Here is a 23162-nt window from a genome sequence, read left to right on the forward strand (position 1 = left end):
GATTCATATTCTTCATGTGATGTCTGGTCAACATTTCTTCTAAGCTATCATTCATCTTTATGTCTCCATTTGGAGTTTCTGCTTCCTGCTCTTGTCTCTTCATCTAAAAGCACGGTTTCACTGACCAATGTGCAGTCCATGTCCACCGTTTCTCCTAATTTAGAATGACTGCCACCCTTTGTATCTATTACAGTAACATCCATTTTATACTGAGAAAGGTCTGCTCCTGGATCTACACTCCACTGGATATTTTCAAAGGACATGTCTTGGTTGTTTGGCAGAGGCTTTGTTTTTAGCAACTCTACAGTTGCTAAATTTGACTCTGAGATACTCTAATCAAGAAAGAGCTTAATCCAAAACAAAACAAGCCAGATGGTGGTGGCACACGCCTTTAATCCCAGCACTCAAGAGACAGAGGCAGGTGAATCTCTGTGAGTTCAAGGCCAGCCTGACACAGAGTAAACCTGTCTTGAAAAAAACAAAACCAAAACCAAAGCAAAACACAAATTGAAGAAATAAATTTGGAAAGAACATTTCTCTTATTTCAATTATTATTATTATTTATTACTATTTGGTCTTAAAAGGAATCCTGCTATCCATGACAAATTGGCCTCAAGTTTGCAATCCTCCTGCAAAAACCTCTAGGGTACTGAGATTACAGGTGTGCATCCTCGTGCCCAATTTATTATTTCAAAGTCTTAAGGGTACATTTTTCATTTCACAACTGTGCTAGTTTCATTTCTGTTCCTGTGATAAAAACACTCTGACTCCAAATCCACTTAGAGAAGAAAAGATTTATTTTGTCTCTGATTCTAAGTTGCAATCCATTACTATGGACTAAGTCAAGGCAAGAATGGAATGCACCGTATCTACAGTCAGAACAGAGAGAGGGAGAAAATGCTGGGCTCTCAGCTTCTTCTATTGCCAGCTGTCTCCACGCCAACACAGCTCAGAGGCCAGCCTAGAGGATGGTGCTGCCCACCTTCAGAGCAGATCTTCCCAAGTCAATTAACTCAGTTAAGAAAATCTCTCACGGATGCCAACACACAACCTAATCCAGACAATCCCTCACTAAGACTCTATCCCCTGGTGATTCCAGAGTGTGAAACTAAAGAGTGCAGGCACGATTCTACAATAAACAGGAGTATAATCCCCCTTCCATTGAGTACTTTCGTCTACCAGTTACCGAGGCACACAGCCTCCAGATTTCATGTATAAATGGGACAGGATTTAGAGATTAAATTATGTTATACAAGTGGCTCCTAGTCCTATGAAACTGCTTTAAAAAGAGGGGAGTGAAAGGATTTTGCCAAGATGCAGTCTGGGACATGGTTATGCAAAGTCAACAGCCAAAAGTTCTCATGTAGGAGCCAGAATGGGCGCCTCACCTGACCCCGCCATGCTGGCCCACTGTGGTGAGCTTCAACCTTCTGAACTCTAAGGAAGTCAATTCCATTGGCCACGCCATGCAGATTGCTCCTTGACATTAAAAGTTGGTGGTTGCCATATTTGTCTCCATTGTGTAGATTGGGAAACAAATTAGTAGGCTTAGCAGCACGGGCCATTTGAATGTAAGTAAGGGTGTGTCTATCAGCCCACTCTTCAGCTCTCCCTCTGAATTTTACATCAGGAAAAAACAAACACTCAACTAACCTCTCAAAGATTGCCAAGCCTCCAACTGTTGTTTTTCTTTTAATTTTCCAGGTTTAAGAAATGCACAGGAAACCAATGAACTGTTCTCGCTTCTTGTCCCCATCATTTGGGTTTTGTGTTTTAGCAAGATCTCAGAAATTTATGTTGATAATTGAAAGAAAAAAATTACCATCAATTTCCCTGAAATCGCGATGTTGAAACAAATCCAGGATTTGCTCTGGCTGCGTTTACTTTCTCTAAAACATCTTAAACACAAAATAAGCAGTGTTGTGCCTGAAACTAATTGGCATTGTCCCCAAAGCCATATTACAGTCAGCTTCTATTAATTGGATTAGGGATTCGGTGAGAATGGCAGCTGGTAGAGGCTTTGCAGTTACTGTGGGTCTCTGTAATCCCTGTGGAAGAAACAGGGATTAACAATAACAGATAGTGATGGTGATTGGGCTCGGTCATTTGTTTTCCTTCTTTTGGAGAGGCACCCGTGTGTGTGTGTGTGTGTGTGTGTGTGTGTGTGTGTGTGTGTGTGTGAGAGAGAGAGAGAGAGAGAGAGAGAGAGAGAGAGAGAGAGAGAGAGAGAGAGGAGAGAATGATGTACATGTGTATTTACATTGCGGGAGCTTGAATGTTTAGGGGTGCATGTGCACATGAAAAGCAAAGGGTTGACATTGGATGCCTTCCTCAGTCCCTCTTCACCTTCCATATCGAGGCAGGGTGTCACACTTGAACCTAGAATTTGCCCATTTGGCTATCCTAGCCAGTCAGCTTACCCAGGGGGTTTTATGACCCCACTTTCTGCATTTTGGGATTACCCAAGGTCACCTGGCATTTACATAGGTACATGGGGTCTGACTTTATTTAGATCCTTGGTTGTATAGCAATCACTTTATCTGCTGAGCCGTCTCCTTGGCCCCTTCCTTAATTTTTTTCTTGTTTTGAAATTTTAAAAATCAAAGCTAAACTCCCTTTCTCCCCATCCAGGCTTTCTCCAGCCATCTTTTTATACCTGATCAACATCATGCCGTCCTTGTGGCTCCTTGAAATGCACCACGGAAACCAGGTACTCCTTTCTAAAAAGCAGAAGGTGGTGATGTTCAGTAACAGTCCCTTCTCAGTTATATGCTTTTTCAAGGGTTTGGAAATGATCTAGAATTGAAGAAATAAGAGATCAGGGGCAAAAGAAAGTGATGTCATAATCTATCAAAAAGAAATGAAGCAGTCACAATCACTTTTGAGTTATGATTATTTAATTAGCACTTGTTGTGTGTGATTATCTTAGTTGGCTTTCTGTTGCTGTGGTTAAAACCATGACCCAGAGCAATTTGGGAAGGAAAGGGTGTATTGGCTTATATGACTGATCACAGTCATTGAGGTAAGCCAAGGCCAAAACTCAAGCAAGGCAAGAGCCTAAGGGCGGGAACTGAAGTAGAAGTCATGGAGGGAGGGGTGCTTCTTACTGGCTTGCTCACCGCAGCTTGCTTGGCCTGCTTTCTTATAGAACTGGGGACCACCTGCCTGGGAGTGGCACTGTCTGTAGTGAACTGGGCTCTTCCACATCAATCACCAATTAGGAAAATGCCTCCTAAGCTTACCAACAGGCCAGTCTGATGAGGCCATTTTTTTTTCCAGTTGAGTTTCTCTCTTCTCAGATGACCCTAGCTTGTATCAAGTTGACAAAATAATGAACCAATCAGCACAGTGATCTTCTTCTAAGATCTACCCTCCTTTTCTCCCAACATGCTAGCTAGAGTTCACCAGGGGATGTGGCCATGATATATTTATCTATTATGTCTGTAAGTATATGTGTGGATGTGATGTATGTGTATGTGTCTAGTAGATACGCACGTGCAAATCTGAAACTGTGTTCCTCCTGCAGAAGCCAACAGCAGATAAAGGATGTTTTCCTCTGTCCCTCTCTGCCAAATTTCCTCAAGGCAAGATCTGTCACTGAACTCCGTCAGGAAGCCCAGGGATTCTCTTGTGTCTGACCCTGCCAGCTCTGGGATCACAGGATCTTGCAGAAAAGCCTACCTTCCACATGGGTGTTGGGAACTTGAACTCAGTCTATCATTCTTGCCCCTAAGCTGTCTCTCTATCTCTGTGAATATGATTTAGCTCCTACAGTTTACGGGATTCCAAGAAGTTGTGCAGAGAGTCTCACTCTGCTAAGAACTGTTCTGGCATTCCTGGGAAGACATTTTTGAGAAATACAAAAGTAAAAATGAAGCCGGGCAGTGGTGGCGCACGCCTTTAATTCAGCACTCAGGAGGCCGAGGCAGGCGGATCTCTGTGAGTTTGAGGCCAGACTGGTCTACAGAGTGAGATCCAGGAGAAGCGCAAAGCTACACAGAGAAACAAAAAAAAAAAAAGAAAAAGAAAAAGAAAAAGAAAAATGAAACTACATTAAGAAAAGGAAACTTTTGTAGAGGACTGGAGTTCACATCCTAGCACCCACATTTGGCTGCTCACAACTGCCTGTAACATTTCCAGGATCTCTAATGCCCTCTTCTGGCCTCAATAGAGACCAGCACATATGTGTGGGCATGTGCATGTGCACAGACACACACACACACACACACACACACACACACACAAGATAGAAATAGAATAAAATATTCTTCTATGGACCAGATATTAAACATAAGGGAGTGATATCATGGATCCATTATAGAAAAATATATCATACCATACCTATCCAAACACATGGAAAATGACCATGGCTTGCAATCCAAACCCCATTTATAAATCAGTGACCATCACTCATGTTTGTTTTATTGAGCCACAGCCTAGCCTGGTATTTGCTTTGTAACCCAGGCTGGCCCTGAACTTGAAGTAATCCTCCTGGCTCACCTTCCAGACTTCAGGCATCACCCAGTATACCTGGATTATATAATGGTTTAAATATTGACCTGCTTTCTCCATGGACTTGTCTGGCTCACAGACTCAAGAGCCTGTCATTTGTTATGTTAACTCTCTCATACGAGCCTCGGAAGCTTCAATGATAAAATGCTTTAGGCAAGATTTGCTCAAAATTGACCCTGCATATATTTCTTTGCTACGGTTGTTATTTTATATCAAGGTTGAATCTCCAATTTATATGTAACTTTATCTGAAAACGCTTCCTGCAAACTTGAAGCACAAAGAGAGTCATTTACCTTTGTGGGTTGCTTTTGATGTAACTCCCAAGCAAATATCAATCATGTAGCTATGAAGAAAACCTTTCTCCTTCTCAGATCTCATGCTATAATTCATTAAAGTCCAAGGCAACTTCAATGTCTGCATTAAAGTAGTTTTGTAACTGTAGATTGGTTGACTTAAGTCACCATGGCTTTGATTAAAAATAAATAGATAGATAGATAGATAGATAGATAGATAGATAGATAAAAGCCCACAACGTGGTAGAGGACCATTTGAGTCACCTTTCAGGACTATGAAAATATGCTGTGGTGATTTGAATCAATTTCCCCTCTACACATTCAATTCTATGACATGGCTATCATCCACAATAATAATTCATTTCTCCCAAATGCTTTCATAATATAAATGGATTACACAGCTAATTGATACACAGGTCAAATCCCATTACAACCAAGAGCATGCAACCAAAAACTCTCTTTGTAATGAGAGAGAGAGAGAGAGAGAGAGAGAGAGAGAGAGAGAGAGAGAGAGAGAGAGTTTGAGCCTTGGGCAGAGCTCCTGTGATTTTCATACTACAGAAGAAATCGAACCTTTACTGCCGTGGTTTGACACTGAAAATTAAAACGAATACCTGGAGATTGAAGCAGGCAGGGCAGGCAGCATGGAAGTCGAAAAAGAGAGAGAGAAATATTGGCAGTATGTTTAAAGAAATACAAAGTGGCATTTTGGAATTGAGGGAGATACAGAAATCACCTCTGTCCTCTGGTGGTTGTGGTAATCCATTTTGTTGCATAGAAACTGACATTTCACAGAGTTTTCAGATAGATTCTTCCCACTTAAAGATTTAATGACTCCGTACATTAGGCATGGTCCAGATATTTCTGTTTTATCAATGAGAAGCCAGGGGCTTAGAAGGCTTTAAGCTCAGAACCAACACCTGGTCCAGAATACACTCTCTAATGTTTCAGGGGAGCTTGCAAAGGATCACCTGAGTTTATCCATGATGGAATAGGATCATTTCCTTTCCATATATGAAATGAGAGATGGATCAGTGGTTAAGAACACTTGCTAATCTTGCAGAGAACCCGAGTTCAGGTCTTGACGCCCACTGGACGCTTGACTTCCTATAACTCCAGCTCCAGGAAATTCTGACCCCCCTTTTCTGGCCTCTTCAGTCACTTACAGACATGTGACATAAAAACACAGAGAGACATACATGTACACATAATTAAAACTAAATAATGAATCTCAATTTCTATTTGTATTCTCCATTTATTTATATCCCAGTTGTTCTGGATGACCAGTTTCATACCTTCATCCCTGAAGTAATGTGATCTACACACACATAAACAAAAATGTCCTAAGGATTTCAATTCTAACCACATGTGAGCTCTGCTTGTGACAGAGCTCACTGAAAGCAACAGAAACGCCCAGCTCTTTGTGATGCCCTTGTTATCGTTGAGTCAAAGGTATATTTTTAGGTTGTAATGACATAGCTATAAATAAGTAACATGCTTCATAAAATCCCTTGTATTAATGATGCCTACTTGAATGACAGACACAAAAGCAGAGAAAGTCAAATTAGGGTTAAGAAGTCCATCCCCTGTTTGTGGCAGCCTTAATGTCCTGCAAAGAAGAGTCCCACTAATCTAAAATTGAGTAACAGGAAAGGAGAAGAGTTCAATTAGCACTATGATGAACATGCAAAGCTGTTTGCTTCCACATCAGAAGGCACCACCTTCAAGGGTTACATTTTCCTTTAACAACAAGATGTTTTAGAGTTTTAGAGATAAAAGTTATCAGAACCTATCACCTCACCACTTTTAACACACAGTATATTTTCATGCCTGTAACAAAAAGGTGGTCAAAATTTTATCTCTAGTGACGATTAGATACTTAGGTTCACAATGATACTCTGCCAACGATATGATTTGGGGTTTGGATCAAAGATGAAATGTTTTGTCTCCATTATCTCTTTTTTAAACCTTAATGGCATGCATGTATACACATGTGCACATATACGCATGTAACCACAACATGCACACACATTCACCTACATTCATTCACATGAATATGAACAGAGTCATGCACACACATGCACACACATGTGCATACACATACACATTCCACACACACATACACTTTCTTGCACTTTCAATTGCATGTACACACATATATACATGTACACACACAGGTACATATACACCTAGTGTTCATACTCCTAATAATTCATGTTACTTCACTTACAACAGTAGTCATATAGGTTGAAAGAAGAAAACAATGGCTTCTGGGCTAACTTTATTGTTTACTTGTAGGTAGAGTTTTCCTGCCTGGCCCTCAGTCAGGACAAATCTCTTACCCAACAGTCACACAGTGGCTCAGACCCAATCAAGTAAGCACACAGAGACTTATATTGTTTACAAAATGTATGGCCTTGGCAGGCTTCTTGTTATCTGCTTCTTTTATCTTAAATTAACCTGTTTCTATTAATCTACACTTTGCCACGTGGCTTGTGGCTTACCAGTACCTTACATCTTCCTTGTCATTGAGGCGACTGGCAGTGTCTCTCTGCCCCAGCCTTTACTTCCCAGAATTCTCCTCCTCCTTGTCCCGGCCTACCTATCCTTCCTGCCTGGCTACTGGCCAATCAACACTTTATTTTAACCAATCAGAGCAACACATTTGACATACAGAACATCCCACAGCATTTATAGAATAAATGGTGTGACATTGAGAATAACTAGGGAAAAAACCCATTTCTTACAGCTTTAGCTCTTTTTTCCCAATAATTTCTCTCTAGAGAAATGTGTAATCATGAAGTATGGTGGTGATGGTGGCGATTGTGGTAATAGTGGTGGTAGGAACTCTATGTCTGTCTCTCTCATCTCAGACTCTCTCTTTGTGTCTCTGACTGTCTCTCTCTGTCTCTCAGTCTCTGTCTCTGGGGTGTGTGTGTGTGTGTGTGTGTGTGTGTGTGTGTGTGTGTGTTTATAAAACATGCCAGCACTGCAGATGCTTAAAAGAGTTGACCACTCTCCAAAGCCAGCTTGTAAAGTATACGACCACAACGACTACACAGCCAGCTGTGTCTCCTTGTTGTCTTACAGATTTTTTCCACCTCATATTCTATCTCCGTTTCCCAATATCTGGCTAGATAAGATTATAGACAGTTCGTTTCCAGAAATTCATGTACAGGATGAAAAAAGGAAAGAAGGAAAGCATCTTTTAGCTCAATTACCAAATTTCCTACAGCCCTAAGTTGGCTTCGTAATAGCACCGACATCTGGGACACTGGACATACTGACTTTTTGTTTGTGTTGATGCCTGGCCCAGAGGGTGAAAAGTAATTAGATTATTTACTTAACTGGAATGATATTTTTAGATAGAGAGCTTTCTTGGTAAGAAACAGTCTCAAATGTATTCTCAGCGTTTGTACCACAATTGTTCCAACAAAGATTCAAGAAAGGGACCCCAGTTACTAACCCATAGATTTTGCAGCTGTCTATGATGGCTCAGCATCTGTATTTTCCTATGCCATGGGAAAGGGAGTCAGGCAGTGAGCACTATCCACCTCATATTCTGGTCTCATGTTATGTTCACAAGGTCTCTGTAAATGTCCCATACTTTCATTGTCTCTTGCATGGAGTGAAGCTACTTTGCTGTTACTTCGTTGTGATAGTTTTGTACACCCACCCTCAATTCTTAGTATTGCAGCACCCCGTCTGAGGAGCTGGCACAGAACTTCAGCAGAAGAGGAGATGTCAATCAAACCCTGGTGTCCCACAAACACACCAATGAAATGGAAAAGATCTTGGAGATGGTGAGAGCTTTTTCCACCATTTATGAAAAGTTTCATAAAGCTGCAAAAGTTTGGGGCATAAGAATTGTAAAAGATGTATTTCATTCATTAAACCCACATTCATCACCTACATGATGATGTACTTGACATTAATAAACACATGCATTAGGAACACAACTCTTACAACAAGTGTATAGAACCGTAAACTAAAATGTATCATATTGCAGCATGTTAATTATATTGTTACAAATTTATGTGATCTAATTATGTCTATACTTTATATACAGTTGTGCATAATAATTATCTTCCTTTCATCAGAGTAAATTCAAATTCACAGCATAACTGAGAGGAAGGTGGCTAATTACCTCTATACCTCTTTCTTTCATATATATACAATCATCCCTCTTAACATATCTTGCACCTTAGTGGTATTAGTCCAACATCTGTATAGATTACAGACAGGCTATCACATAGCCAAGGTTGGGAGGCCTTACCTTTTTGGAGGAGTGAATGAGGGTAAGTTGTGGGGCAAGGCTGAGGGAGGGGATGGGAGGAGGGAAGAGAGGGGCATCTGTGGTTGGTATGTAAAATATATAAAAAATTTCTCAATAAAGAAAAAACTCACTGGGTAGCTAAGAATGACTTTGAGCTTCTAACCTTCCTGCCTCTACCTTTCACGTGTTAGGATTTAGGCATATACCTATAATCAGGTATATGTGGTGCTGGAGATGGGACCCAGGGCCTCATGAATTATAGGTACTCTACCAACTGAGCTATATTCACCAGTCCCAATATTTTTAACCAAAAAATTAATGAACCTCCATGGATGTGTCATTATCATGAAATGTCTATAGTTTAGGTAAGAGCCCACTTTAGGTATTGCATGTTCTGTGGGTTTTTAGACACATGTATTATAGTATCTGTCCAAAATGTGTGCTAGCCTATCAATGACCCTCCCTTTCCACCCATCCAAACCACTTCTGACAAGGGAGACCCCTTCCTCTCTCCCTCCATCTCCCTCTCCCTCTCCCTCCCCATCTCCCTTTATCTCACTGGTTTTCAACCTGTGGATCATGATCTCATTGGGGGTCAAAAGACACTTTCACAGGGGTCATCTAAGACCATTGGAAAACACAGATATTTATAATATGGCTCATAGCAGTAGCAAAATGATAATTATGAAGTAGAAACAAAAGTACTTTTATGATTGGGGGTCACCACACATGAGGAACCGTATTAAAGGGTCTCCACATTAGGAAGGTAGAGAACACTGCTCTATCCTTTGTTTCTTCCAGCCTTCCTTCCCTTCTTCTCCCTCCTTCTTCTTCCATCTCTCTCTCTCTCTCTGTCTCTCTCTCTCTCTGATGAAAGAGACCAAGCCCATGGTTCTGCATATGCTAAGTACATCCAGCCACTGAGCAGCCTGCCCTAAATAGGCCCACTTGTCTATCTTGTCTGTTACCTTCCGGTTGAATTATATGGGTCTTTATACGCTTTGGGTAACAGTCCTTTAGATGTGCCTCTCTTGGAAATATTTCTTCCAGTGCCTCTGACTTGTCCTTTCATTCTTTTCCTATTCTGTAGAATAGGAAGATTTAATTACAGTGAAGATCAGCTTACTAATGCTTTCTCAGATCCTACCTTGGATATTGTATCTAAAATCACCATCATAACACATGCCATGCTGCTGTTCCCTGATGTAGCCTTCTGAGCACTTTACAGCTTTGTCTAGTTCTTTGAATCTTGTGAAATTGGAAGCTCCATAGAGCCACGTGGCTCATTTATTTATTCATTGGCTTGTTGAGGCCTGGTTATTCCAGCACTATTTTCTGAAAACAGTTATCTCCACTGAATTACACTTGCTAACACATTGAAAATTACTTGTGGGTTTGTGCAGTCTGTTTCTAGGGTCTCCATTCTGTCCTACAAACCTATTTGTCTATACTTTTTACCCAAAGTATACTGTCTTTGTAATTGCAGCAGTAATTACAAAACTCCAGTTTTGTGCTCCTTTAATAATGTGTGAGCTATGGTGGATATTTTAGTTCTCCGTGTTATCCTTAGACTCAGTTCTTCAACACTCACAAAATAACTGACATGTTGACAATGGTGAGTCTCCTTATCAATGAACATGAGACATCTCTCCAGCTAGTCCGTGATGACTGCAACCTTCAAGGACTGTGGACATAGCTTACAGCTAGAGCATGTGCCTCATGATACAAGGGCCTGTGTTTGACTCCTAGTACTATCTAGAAAACAGAAAGACTGGTTTAACACCTCAACATTTGTTAGTTTTATTATCTATCTATCTATCTATCTATCTATCTATCTAATCTATCTATCTATCTATCTATCTATCTATCTATCTATCTGACGTATATGTATTAATATAACATATGTTTCAACATATATGTATGTACAACACATATGTACTTTAACATTTTGTTAGATTCATAACCAAGTGTTTTATTTTTCACAGTGACAATGTAAGGGATTCTGAATTTTAGCTTCAACATCTATTTCTTTACTAATATGCAGAAAGAAGATAGACTCTTGAATATCAATCTTTATTCTACAATTTGTTTATTTGTTCCAGGAAAGTTTTTTCTTCTTTCCCCTACCAGTTCTTTAGGAATTTGTACATATAAAATTATGTGATATCTGAACAAAGACAGTTCTATTTCTTCTTCCAATGAACATAACTTATTTTCTTTTATTTTATTGAAGTAGCTAGGAATATATAAATATATATTCATTATATATATATAAATATGTATATATGTATGTATATAATATCCCTGTAATAGAAAAGGGTATTTGTCAAAATACAATGATAGAGTGGCTCTTTTTCTTCACACATCTTATAGTCAGCCAGCTGATAGTGACCTGTTTGAAAACAGCTCACAGAAGAGACTCAAGACAAGCAAATGTCTCTACTACCGAAAGACGTTTTCTAAAATAAGATACGTTATTGAACCCCAGAATAGACTAGAGCAGTGAATGCATTACTGTTCAAGTTCTAGTTAGAACTTACCTATGTCACTGAGGACAAGTCACTAGTTTTTCACCTTATCCTGATAATGGGTTGCCCCTGTGAGTTGAATGAGTTATATGCAAAGCCTCACAGGAGAAACATTAAGAAGAAAGTGACAAAAAAAAAATTCTGATCTGCCTGCATGGATTCAATCAGGTCCTCCTCCTCTTCACTGGTCATTTCTCTTCCTTTGTACTATGACTTTGGGATGGACAACTGAGCAAGAAGCATACGCCAATTTTGCCCAAGGGTAACTGTGTCTTTTGCAGAGGTCACCCGGAATCATTATCTTGTCTACTTGTGCCATAGATCTTGTAATCTTTAAATATTTTAGCCTAAGCCAGTAGTAACATAATTTGAAATTTACTTAGAAATTAAATGGGAAGTATATTTCCTCCAGGATATATTAGCGGACCTAAGTTTTTCTCAAAACCTAAGAGTAAAAGTAGACTGATTTTTTTCTTGCTAAATTATGGATTATTGAATAATATGCTATGTATTCAGAGTAAAGATAGGAAGTATTACAATTATTTCCTTCAATTAAGTAAACAGATAAATGCTAATTTTTTTCTGGTTAGAGTTTTAAAGCAGTGATAAAAAAAGGAAGATTATATTGTACTAAAAATTCCAATCTTAGTAAATTCAGACTTAAAATCAGTAAAAGGAAAATATTGGATTTTTTTATAATTTTAATATAGAATTTATCACACTTTGCTGTGTGTTATACTTTATTATGGAGTATAATAAAGTACATAATGATCTTTAAAACATTATTACATTGGTCCTTTAACCATTACAAGGTATTGTCTTACTAACAGTTTAAGGTTTAAATTAGCCACATGCTAAGTAAGTTCTACCTTAAGGACCCCATTATAGTTCCTCTTTAGAGTGTTCATCTAAAAGAAGAGCTATTTCTTTAGTAAATGAAGAATGACTCATGGGAAATGTTGACAGTAGTACACTGTTGACTGAAAGCCATGTTGAAGTAGGTAATCTTCTACACACTGATGGTTCCTAATGTCTGTGTTCAACAGGCCTTGGTGCTTGTAGAAAACTTATCCATGGTCTGCGAACCAGTCTGGACCCTAGGACTCCATCAAACACTGCTGTTAATATTGATCATTGGACGGTGGCTTCTGCCCATTGGAGGCACCATTACTCGAGACCAACTCTCAGAACTTCTTCTGATGTTTGTGGGGACAGCAGCAGACATACTGGAATTCACCACTGAGACTCTGAAGGAAAATAATGTCAGGTAAGGTCTGATTCTAAGTCGACACCACACTTCTGTCTCATTGTCTCTGATTTGTACTTTGCGTGAATAAGGTTTTTAAAGGTATCTTTATATGAGGGTTCCAGGGATGACTTATTCAGTAAACTGCTTGCCACATAAGCATCAGGACCTGAGTTTGGATCTGCAGTTCCCATGTAAATATTAGGCATGGTGGTGTGTGTCTATGATCCCAGTACTTGCAACATGGAAACAGGAGAATCTCTAAGACTCAGGGGCTAGCCATTCAAGCCAAATCTGTAAACTCTAGGTTCAGTGAGAGCGACTCAGAAATAGGGTGAATACAGATAGAGGAGCACACCCAACATCAAACCTCTGGGCTTTGCATGCGCTTTCACACATGTGCAGTCACATCAGCACATGCACACCCATGAACATGTATTTACATGTACACCGCATGTACTATATATACACACATATCTTTAGCTATATACTAGGAACCAATCTTTACAGTAAAAAGGGGAGAAAAGGGACAGGATATATCCAACCTCGATTAGAACCAGCCACCATATATTTGCACCAGCAATCCAGTAGGGCCAGGGCAGAACCAGAGTGACTCGAGGTATCTGGAGATTCTCTGGTGTCTCCTTCATCTTCAGCCAGGTGTCAGGAATATAGCCAATGGCAACATTTTCTCTTGGATCACAGCATAGTTCCAAGAGACATGGAGAAATTGTCCCTTTCTGCAGCTAAAGAATTTACATTTCCTGATAAGATAGAAGAATGAAGCAGATGAAGTTTTATTGTATGAAATTTTATATTTAGTCAGTTTTGTTCAAAGCGCCCAAAGGCTTTCTGGTGGAGATGCCTATAAATTAAAACTTATTGAGTTGGTGCTTTTATTTTTGCCACAAGCAAATAAACTCAGAATCCATGATCACATCTGTTTACGGAGCCGCTTTCTTCCCATTAGGGATTTGAGTCCCCGTGCCTGAATGTACTTTAAGCTTGGGTTGTTTTGTATGATGCTATAAAAATAAATTGGAATGAGGCTGGCTTTTAATGCTACAGTTTACTTTATCCCACACTCCTCAAAAACATAGCATAAAGCCTGAGCAAAACACACCAACTTATTGAATAAGCTTAATTTCTCAATTATAGTGTGAATCACTATTTATAAACAAGGGATATTTTTTTTTTCAAGAACACTCATTGTTTTGTGCATACTAATTTTTCTTTTAGTTTATTAAATTGGCATTCTTTTTTGAGGAATCCTATATGAAGTGGATCACCGTCATCACAGTGTTTATTTTAATCTTGTGGTTTCAATGCCTTATGGTGGATCAGCCCTTTACATTGCATAATGCTTTCAAATATGTTTAAGATAATTATAATACAATGTCATTACTGGAAGAACATGAGTGGATTGTGATGTAGCATGTGAAATAATGAGTGTGGATAGTTACAGAGACATGGCACCATGATGATAACAAATTACCCCTATCTGGGAATGAATGCATACATGCTAAATATCTACAGAGAACAGAGGCGGCATGGGATAGTAAAAGGGCTTGGGGAGGGCTATGTTTTATGGAGCTAATCATAAAATGAGAGAAATGCCAAACCCAGTTATCTTAATGGGCTTTTCGAGTCCCATCCAGAAGTATCATCAAAGAGTAATGTATCCCGTGTTTACCAATAAATGTTGATTATTAAATAAGTTTATTTAATTGCTTGACCCATAAAAAGGACCCTTGGAAGTCACTAGGCACTGTTTAATTGACTAAGAACTGGTTTGTTATGTAACACGTGCCAGGTACTGTGTAGGGTGGAGCCTGGGGAGCAAAACCATAAGCATTTTATGAACCAGAGAACATGCAGTTCAGCCAGAACAGGACTGTTTTAGTTCAGCAAGAATTTAGGGAGCATTTGATGTTTCAAAACACCATCAATCCCCCAAATTTTTCTGTCACTTACAATTCAATCTGAATACTTTCTGAGTATATATTTTGGAAAAATTGAACTTGCATTTCATGCAAGTTGATGCTTAATGGGGCTGAATAAATTATAGCTGGCCCTTGTATCTGCAGGCTTCTCATCCATGGATAGAAAGTATACTATAGACGATTCCAAGTTGATTGTACTATGTGTGTGGATTATATATTAATGTTATACAATATTTTATAAGAACTTGTGTGTCCTTCAAACACCTTCCCGTGGATAGTATAGGATTTTTGTTACAGGTTCTGTTTTTAAATATCATTTTCAATTGTGTCTTCTCAAAGGGAAGTCATTTTGTTTAGAAGGCTCCTGGACTGTGCCAGTAGCCCATGTGCAATTTCCCATGTGCCCCCTCACACCTCCATGACTCCAAAGTACCTTACACCGTGATCAAGTCCCAGAATGTATCTCAAGATTTTTCTCTCTTCAAAAAGCTTGCTTCCAAGTTCTAAGTTCCTGGCTTGAATCTTACCTATGTTTTAAGAAGATAAGCAAAATGTCAAGTGTGTGTGTGTGTGTGTGTGTGTGTGTGTGTGTGTGTGTGTGTGTGTGTCTGTGTGTGTGTGTGTTTCCATTTGATTTAATTTTGTGTACACTGTGAAGTAAACTTTCAAGTTCAATGTTTTTGGCATTGACCCAGAATTAGTTGTTGAACCAGATTCGACTAATTGCCTCAAAAATATTTATTGAAAATGTTCTTTCTGAGTTCAGCTGCCATATTTACTCAAAATCAATTGACTACAGGTGTAAGAGTGCCAACGGAGCCTGTGTTTGTCTTTATATGAATATCACACCATTGTCATGGTAGTTTATGGTGATTTTTGAAGTAGGGTACTATAGACACATAACATTACTTTCTAAAATCATTGCTTCTGGTAACCCAGGGCCTTTGTGTATGCGCACAGATGTGATTATCTTGCAAAGTTTTTTAAAAAATCAAACACACAAAAGGAATACTTTGTGGTCTTGGAAGGAAGTGAGGTGACTTTAAAGGTCCATTGCGAAGGTTCAGAATCTTGACATTATGAAGGCCTCTCATCGGTGAATGTGAAGATTCTGAGCTTATATACTCTTCCATTTACCTTTGCTTTTCAAGTCTTTCTCTACTTTCTAAATCATTCTCCTGAATCTTTTATTGTTTCTTATATTCTTTCTAATGGAATTTTTTTAACTTCCATTTTCTAATTTTTAGTTGCTTTAATAAAAGCATATTTGCCTCCATAATGATTTTGGGGGGTGGATTTCAAGACAGGGTTTTCTCTGTGTAGTTTTGGTGCTTCTCTTGGATCTCACTCTGTAGACCAGGCTAGCCTCGAACTCACAGAGATCTGCCTGGCTCTGCCTCCCGGCACCTCCATAATGATTTTATAACTAGCAATGACATACAAAACTTGCTCATTTTGTTTTATCTCTAGGTTTTATTCTATATTATATCATGCTGTTCATTAGGAAAGGCACTTCTGATTGTTGCCATCGTATGTTACATGAATTCTTTTTTCTTGTCTTATTCTACTACCTAGCAGCTTTCTCTGCGTTGAACAGAAGTAGTGAGATTATTACATGTCGATCTCTAGAGATAAGCATTCTGTCTGTCTCTCTTAAGGATGGTGTTAACATTTGATATGCACAAACTATTTTATTAACTTGAAGAAATGTATTTTTATTTCTAGGTTATTGAGAATTTATTCTTACGTGTATTGAATATCGTGAAGTCTGCCTTTATTAATATGATTTTATTTTGGTTGCCCTCTATTATATTAACTGATTTTCAGATATTAAACTGCCCTTGATGTCAGTATGAATTGAATTTAGTTGTGCTGCATAATCCTTTATAACACACTTTTTGGTCTTATTTGCCAACATGTGTCATTTCTTCTAGCTTGTTTATGTGGTGTACTGTTTCCTAGTATTATCTCTAACAATGCCTTGTTCTGGCTTTTGAATTAGGTAACACTGGCTTTTAGAGACACTTCAGGAAGAATTCCCTCTTTTTTTTAAATTTTCTGAAAATAATTTTTGCATAATTGATATTATTTCCTTGACGATTTTACAGAATTCTCCAAGGCAGCAAGCTGTATCGAGCCTTTGTGGGAAGCGGTTTCCTTTCCCCTTTCTTCCTTCCTCTTCCTTCTCTTTCTCACCTCTCTCCTTCCTTTCTTCATTTTATCTAATTACTAAGACAGTATCATTGCTTCCCTAGGACTCATCAGTGCTTTGCATTTTTCTGAGTTTAGGTGTGTGTTGTTCTTTCTAGGATATCTTTTTTCCTCTTTCACCTAAATAATCCATCTTTTGTCATGAAGTTATCCTACCGTTAATACACAGGTGTTAATTTCTGTGGAGTCAGGACTGAGCCTCCTTTTCATTCCTGGATTTACATGCTCATTCACTCCCTTGCCCAAGGGGGGATGGGCATGTTTACTTGTTGCGTGAGGACTACGGATTCTTCTTATTTTTCTAAGTAAACAGCTTTGGGTTTTACTGACCTGATGGATATTCTGTTTTACATTTTATTCGTTTTCTGCTCTGGTGTTTGAGGGATTTTCTTTTCTTTCTTGTTATTGCTTTGGACTATTTGCAGTTTTTCATTTCTTACTGAGACCTTAGATTACTAATCTTTCTTCTCTAGCATAAGCCTCCGAAGCCATATGTTTTCTTCTCAACACCGCTATCCCAACATCCTTTAAATCCCGATGTGTTATCACTTTATTTAATATAATTCAGAATATCCTGGAGCTGTTCCTGTTTTCTCTGCTTGGCTTGTGATTATTTGGAAGGGACATGTTTTAATTTCCAAGTAAATAAACATCTCTCAAATAAAATTTTCTCTTTCCTTTGTTTTTATTAATTCCACTGTAGTCTGTTATTATAATTTAAATTGGTTCAATAATATAAATTTACTATGTCTTGTTCTATGGTGAGGTGTATGGTTGCCTCTAGAGCAGGGGTTCTCAACCTGTGGGTCACAACCCCATTGGGGATTCAATGATCATTTCATAGGGGTCGCCTACAACCATCTGAAAACGCATATATTTATTTACATTACAATTCATAACCGAAGCAAAATTGCAGTGAAGAACTAGCAATGAAAATAATTTTTATTTCATGAGGAACTATATTAAATGGTCGCAGCATTAGGAAGGTTGAGAACCACTGCCATGGGGTATCATACTTCTTGCTTAGAAAGGATGTGTTCTTGTCTACACTCTACAATGGGTTCATGCTGATGTGGTTACAGTAAAATGCAACAGCATCATTCCATTTCATCCTCACTCCTGGCTCCATCCACTTCGTGAAGGACTACAGCCTCCTTTGTTCTATTACAGTGACACACATATCATGCCTTGGTGTGCTATAGCATACAATATGGTTTTGTCCTTTACAATGTTTTCATTTTAGAAAGGTGAGAACCCTTCCGATCCTGCATGACATCATTTATTGTTTCTACTAAGATAAACTTAGCAAGTCTTTCTTTAACTAGAAAAAAAAAGTTGTCTTTATGTTTGAAGAATAGCTTTATTTTACACAGAACATGTGGCCAACAAACTTTCCTGTTTAGCATACACATATACGGTACAAATATCTACATTACGTATATGTAATTCAGTCATCCAATTGTTTTCCAACTGCTATTTTCTCCTATGTTCGTCCCTGCTTGTTCATGGTTGTCCTGCACATCAAAGATCAGTTTGCCCCTGCTGACTTCTAGGTTTCCTTTTCTCCATTGCCTAGCAATGTGTCTGTGCTACTGGGCACACCCCCTCCACCATTGTCTCTACATACTCACTCTGCTGTCTCTACTCCTCCCCTTTCTAAGGTGGCTGTTGAATGCATGAGTGGTTGAATGTTTGGTCTCTTCTTCTTGGACACTTTTGACTCTCCGAGCCTCAGATCAGATATTTCCTATGTGTCTATCTTCGAGGTCACTCCTTTCTTTTATGGTCTCAACACTAGATGTGAAGTCAAACTGTATGTCTTTTTAGTGGATTCTTCAAGACAATCCCTGGACTGTTGTCTCAGAGTGTCATCATACTCATTTTGTACAGTTGCTGTATCTTTAGATTGTGAATTTGTTGAGTCTTTGACACACCATATTTCTTCAATTTATACACTTAACGGTTTCTCACTTTTGAAAATATTAGCTGCTTTGATGCCCTTATTTTTTGCTAAACATTTTGATCTCTAGTTACAGGCTCTTCACCTCTGCTCTTGACATATCACATATGTTGCTGATAACTGGACATTTTCCCTCTATCTCTAACATCATCACAAGCCTCTTCTTTTGTGGCCTTTAAAAATGCTTTATTTTATGCATATTCATTTGCCTGAATACATGTATGTGCTCCACATGTGTTCCGTGCCTGCAGAGACCAGCAGATGGTTCATGGATTTGGAGTTATAGGTGGATCCTGGGAACTAAACCTGGGTCCTGTAAGAGAGTAGCAAGTGCTCTTAACCACTGAGACACTTCTTCAGCCCTCGCCTTTGTTTTTTTAATCTGAGGAACCTACCAACCTCTGGGTGACACCGGTTGATGCTTTGGCTTGCTTATCTATCTATCTATCTATCTATCTATCTATCTATCTATCTATCCACCCATCCACCCATTTATCTATTTATTACCAGTGTAACTTTTAGCTTGAATCCTGCACAATTCCAGTAAAATTATATAGTTTGTGGTCAGTCTATAATTTAGGCAGAAATGGTGATGAGACCTTTAAATTCCTAACAGCTGTACCCACTGAAGACATGATGTACTGAGAGGCACATTTAGGAAAGGTCTGTGTATTCCTTATCTTTTCATTTAAACTGGGAACTGTTGGGTCTTCGCTGGACATGCCTATAATTTCTCTTTTTGAAATTTTATTCAAGTAATAGTTTTCCATTTGTTTTACAGACTGACCACAGTTTCCTCTCTCTCCTCTCCTCCCAGCCCCCCTCCCTGCTTCTCTTCTATCCCTCTATTCTTACTCCTTTTCTGCCTCCATTTCTTAATCAGCTGAGCACACAGAACTTAACCCATCCCTCTATAGCTTCCTTGTTTTAGAACTTCTCTACTAAAGTTGAAGTCTATTCATTGCTCACATGAGTGGGCTTACAACCTTGAAGCAGAAGTTGTACATTTCCCTTTTATTTCTAAACAAGCCCATCATGCCTGAGGACCACCACATTTCTGAGTGTGAAATTCCTTCCTTCCTTCCTTCCTTCCTTCCTTCCTTCCTTCCTTCCTTCCTTCCTTCCTCCCTCCCTCCCTCCCTCCCTCCCTTCCTTCCTTCCTTCCTTCCTTCCTTCCTTTCTTTCTTCCTTTGAGACAGGGTCTCTGTGTAGCTTTGGCTATCCTGTAACAACTCAGTAACTCACTATATAGACAGGGCTAGCATTGAACTCACAGAGATCCACCTGCCTCTGCCTGTTCAATGCTAGGCTTAAGGGCACATACCAACATGCTTAACCTGGGTGTCTGGTTTCATATTGCATTCTAAGTTAGTTCTCCTCCTTCAAGACCAAGTCTTCTCCTATAACATTCTACTCAGATTGGCCGAGGTGGCCTTAACATGTTTTCTATTTGCATAATCTTTAGAAATGTGGCTACCCTTCCTCCCTCCCTCCCTTCCTTCTTCTCTTTCTTCCTTCCTATCTAGTTAGTTTTACTTTCTTGTTGGCATAGTATAATACCCCAACAGAAAGCAACTTATGGGCAAAAGGGGTTTATTTGTCTTAAACTTTCTGACAGGATACCTCCCATCATGCTAGGGAAGGTATGGCTGCAGAACAGGAAGCTGGCCTGGAAAATGGGAATCAGAGAAAAGAGAAGTGAGACCAAGCTATACACAAACCTCAAACCCCATCTCTAGTGACGTACTTCCTCTAGCCAAGCTCCACCTCCTAACAGTTCCACAACCCTCCTAATGTGCCACCAGCTGTGGACCACATGTTCAAACACAGTTGGGGCAATATTTCATGTTCAAATCACAGTCAGCCTTGGTTTTCTCTTCCTTGGAGCATTTCTTTTAGGAAAATTGATAAGATTCTTTACTTCTCTGCCCTGTTGAATTTTAGTCTTCTCCCACCTCTTGTTGTTCTCAAGGATTAAGGATGTAGGATCCATGTCCTCCAACTGTATTGTATATTCTAATAAGGAGGCAGTGTCATCGAGAAAAACTGGGCTCAATCGTACAGTGTTTGTGGAAACACTTTAAATCCTAATTAGCAAACAGAAATCCTCCACCCAAATCAATCAGCTGCCACCCAATGGTCCTCCAGTACTTGCTTTCTTAGGGTTTAAAACCTCTCCCACCTTTTATTGAAGCATATTAGAGTCAGTCTTCCCACTGACTGCAATCATCTGTAATAAATTCTTCTCTGCTCCTTTAACTCCACTCTGTACAATTTTTCTTTCACACAGCTGAGCCACGAGCAAGGACACTGCAGATTCTCACTGCTCTTACCTGAAATTCTGCCACATTAAGGAGAGTCTATGTTCCTGAAATTGTTGCTCATCTCTGGTTAATTTCCACAGCATGAATGGTGATCTCTGACAGCGTGTCTAATAGAAGCCATATTTGTTAAGGGGGAGAGGCATCTGTTGACCTTTTCATTCACTGTAGCTTCTCTTCCAAAATGTTCATGAGTCTAAATTCAGCATCTTTGGGAGAAATAGTTCATCACCTCTGGGAAACACTCTGTAGGGTTTCTGAACACAGACAATTTATTAAAAAGAAAAAGTCTGTTCCCTCACCATTACTGTATCTCAGAATATTTGACAATGCAGAGGAGGCCCTCCTCCAATTTCTCCTGTGCTCAGTCTCTCTCCTCTGCAGTTTTCTCAGTGAAATGTTCCTTCTGAGAGCTTTGTACCCATCCTTCTTCTCTCTCTCCCTTTCATTATCTTAACTCATTTGCCACATTTTAAATGTACATGAATTCTATTCACTCTCTCTTTTATATTAAAAAACCCTCATATTTCAAAAAGAATTAGTTAAGAAAAGGATTAAATTATAACTTCTCTTATGCATTCTTTTAGATTTTGCTTTTATGTATGTGGGTGTTTTGCTTGCATGCATATCTGTGTACCATGTGTGTGTGCCTGATACCCATTTGGCCAGAAGACAGTGTCAGAGCCCCTGGGACTAGAGATAAAGATGGTTGTGAGTCTCCATGTGGGTTTTGGAAAACAACTCCCGCCCGTATGAATTCATATTTTTAATTTTCACCTACTAGGTTGGTTTTGTTGATCTATCAAAGGCTAATTACTTATCTCCATGGTTACCAGAAAGAAAAAGTATGTACTTACCACAGTAACTTTACCTCTGAAGATCCCTTATTTCATGATGAGAAGACCTGAAATTCAGGTATCATCCAGAATGTAGATGGTACCACTCCATGGACTGAGATTTGACACTGAACAGAAAAGAAAAAAGCGAGACAACAAGCTGAGCACTAACATTCCTTGCCTCTGTTTCCTGAGGATACAATGCGAAGGCCACTGTAAGTTGTGCTTCCTGGATAATAGTTCTAAAGGTCGATTGATATTACAACAGTAGTAGATAAATCCAACCTATGGTCCTTAAGCTCAGCAACTTGTTTACATTCCAATGTTAACTGTCCTGGGTTCACTCTCTGATCTAATAGTTCATTATTCTTCTTTAGGTTTATTTTAGATGTACCTTTTCAAAGTTATTTTTTGATAATTTTATTCCTTAGCACTTGAATTCTTCCATATTTTGTGTGTGGACAGCTCATGAGTGCATATGTGAAACTTTGCAGTCACTATTTGTGGTTCTTAATCTTGACCATCAACTTCATGGTATTTGAAGTCACCTAGAAGACACAGCTTTGGGTGTATCTTTGAGGGTCCTTGTGAAGAGGTTTAGCAGATGAGGGAACAGCCTTCCTGAAGGTAGTGGCACCATTTCCTGGGCTGAATTCTGAGACTGAATTACAAAGAAAAACCTAAAAAAAAAAAAAAAAAAAAAAAACTGAGCTGAGGATTTGCTTTCTTCTCACTGCTTCCTGACTGTGGATGCAATGTGATCGGCCATCTCTTGCTCCAGCCTCTAAGATTCTCCACAGTGGTGAAATACACCCTTGAACTGTGAGCTAAATCAACCCTCAGTTCCTTCTTTAGGTTGCTTTTGTCACAGCAATAGAAAAAGTAACTAATTTAGAAAATGATATGGTTACAGTTGGACATGTTTAGATCTGGGAGTAGTCTACAATTTATCTCTATATAATGAGAAGATGAAATTGAGACACCAAGAATTGTAGACAGATGGCAGCATAAAAGTAACATATTCATTAAATAAATA

General features: G+C 39.0%; 1 protein-coding gene across 1 annotated transcript in view; it reads left to right on the plus strand.

Moving 5' to 3' along the window:
* The window catches only part of Tmem26 (transmembrane protein 26), a 51054-nt gene that overhangs the window by 15517 nt on the left and 12375 nt on the right, over positions 1–23162 (plus strand). Inside the window, exons 2-4 of the mRNA XM_036168509.1 lie at positions 2632–2710; positions 8495–8608; positions 12656–12876. Of these exons, the coding sequence (XP_036024402.1) occupies positions 2632–2710; positions 8495–8608; positions 12656–12876 (414 nt within the window). The remainder of the gene's footprint in view (positions 1–2631; positions 2711–8494; positions 8609–12655; positions 12877–23162) is intronic.

Source organism: Onychomys torridus, chromosome 18 (genome assembly GCF_903995425.1).
Source record: "Onychomys torridus chromosome 18, mOncTor1.1, whole genome shotgun sequence".
Taxonomy (NCBI): Eukaryota; Metazoa; Chordata; class Mammalia; order Rodentia; family Cricetidae; genus Onychomys; species Onychomys torridus.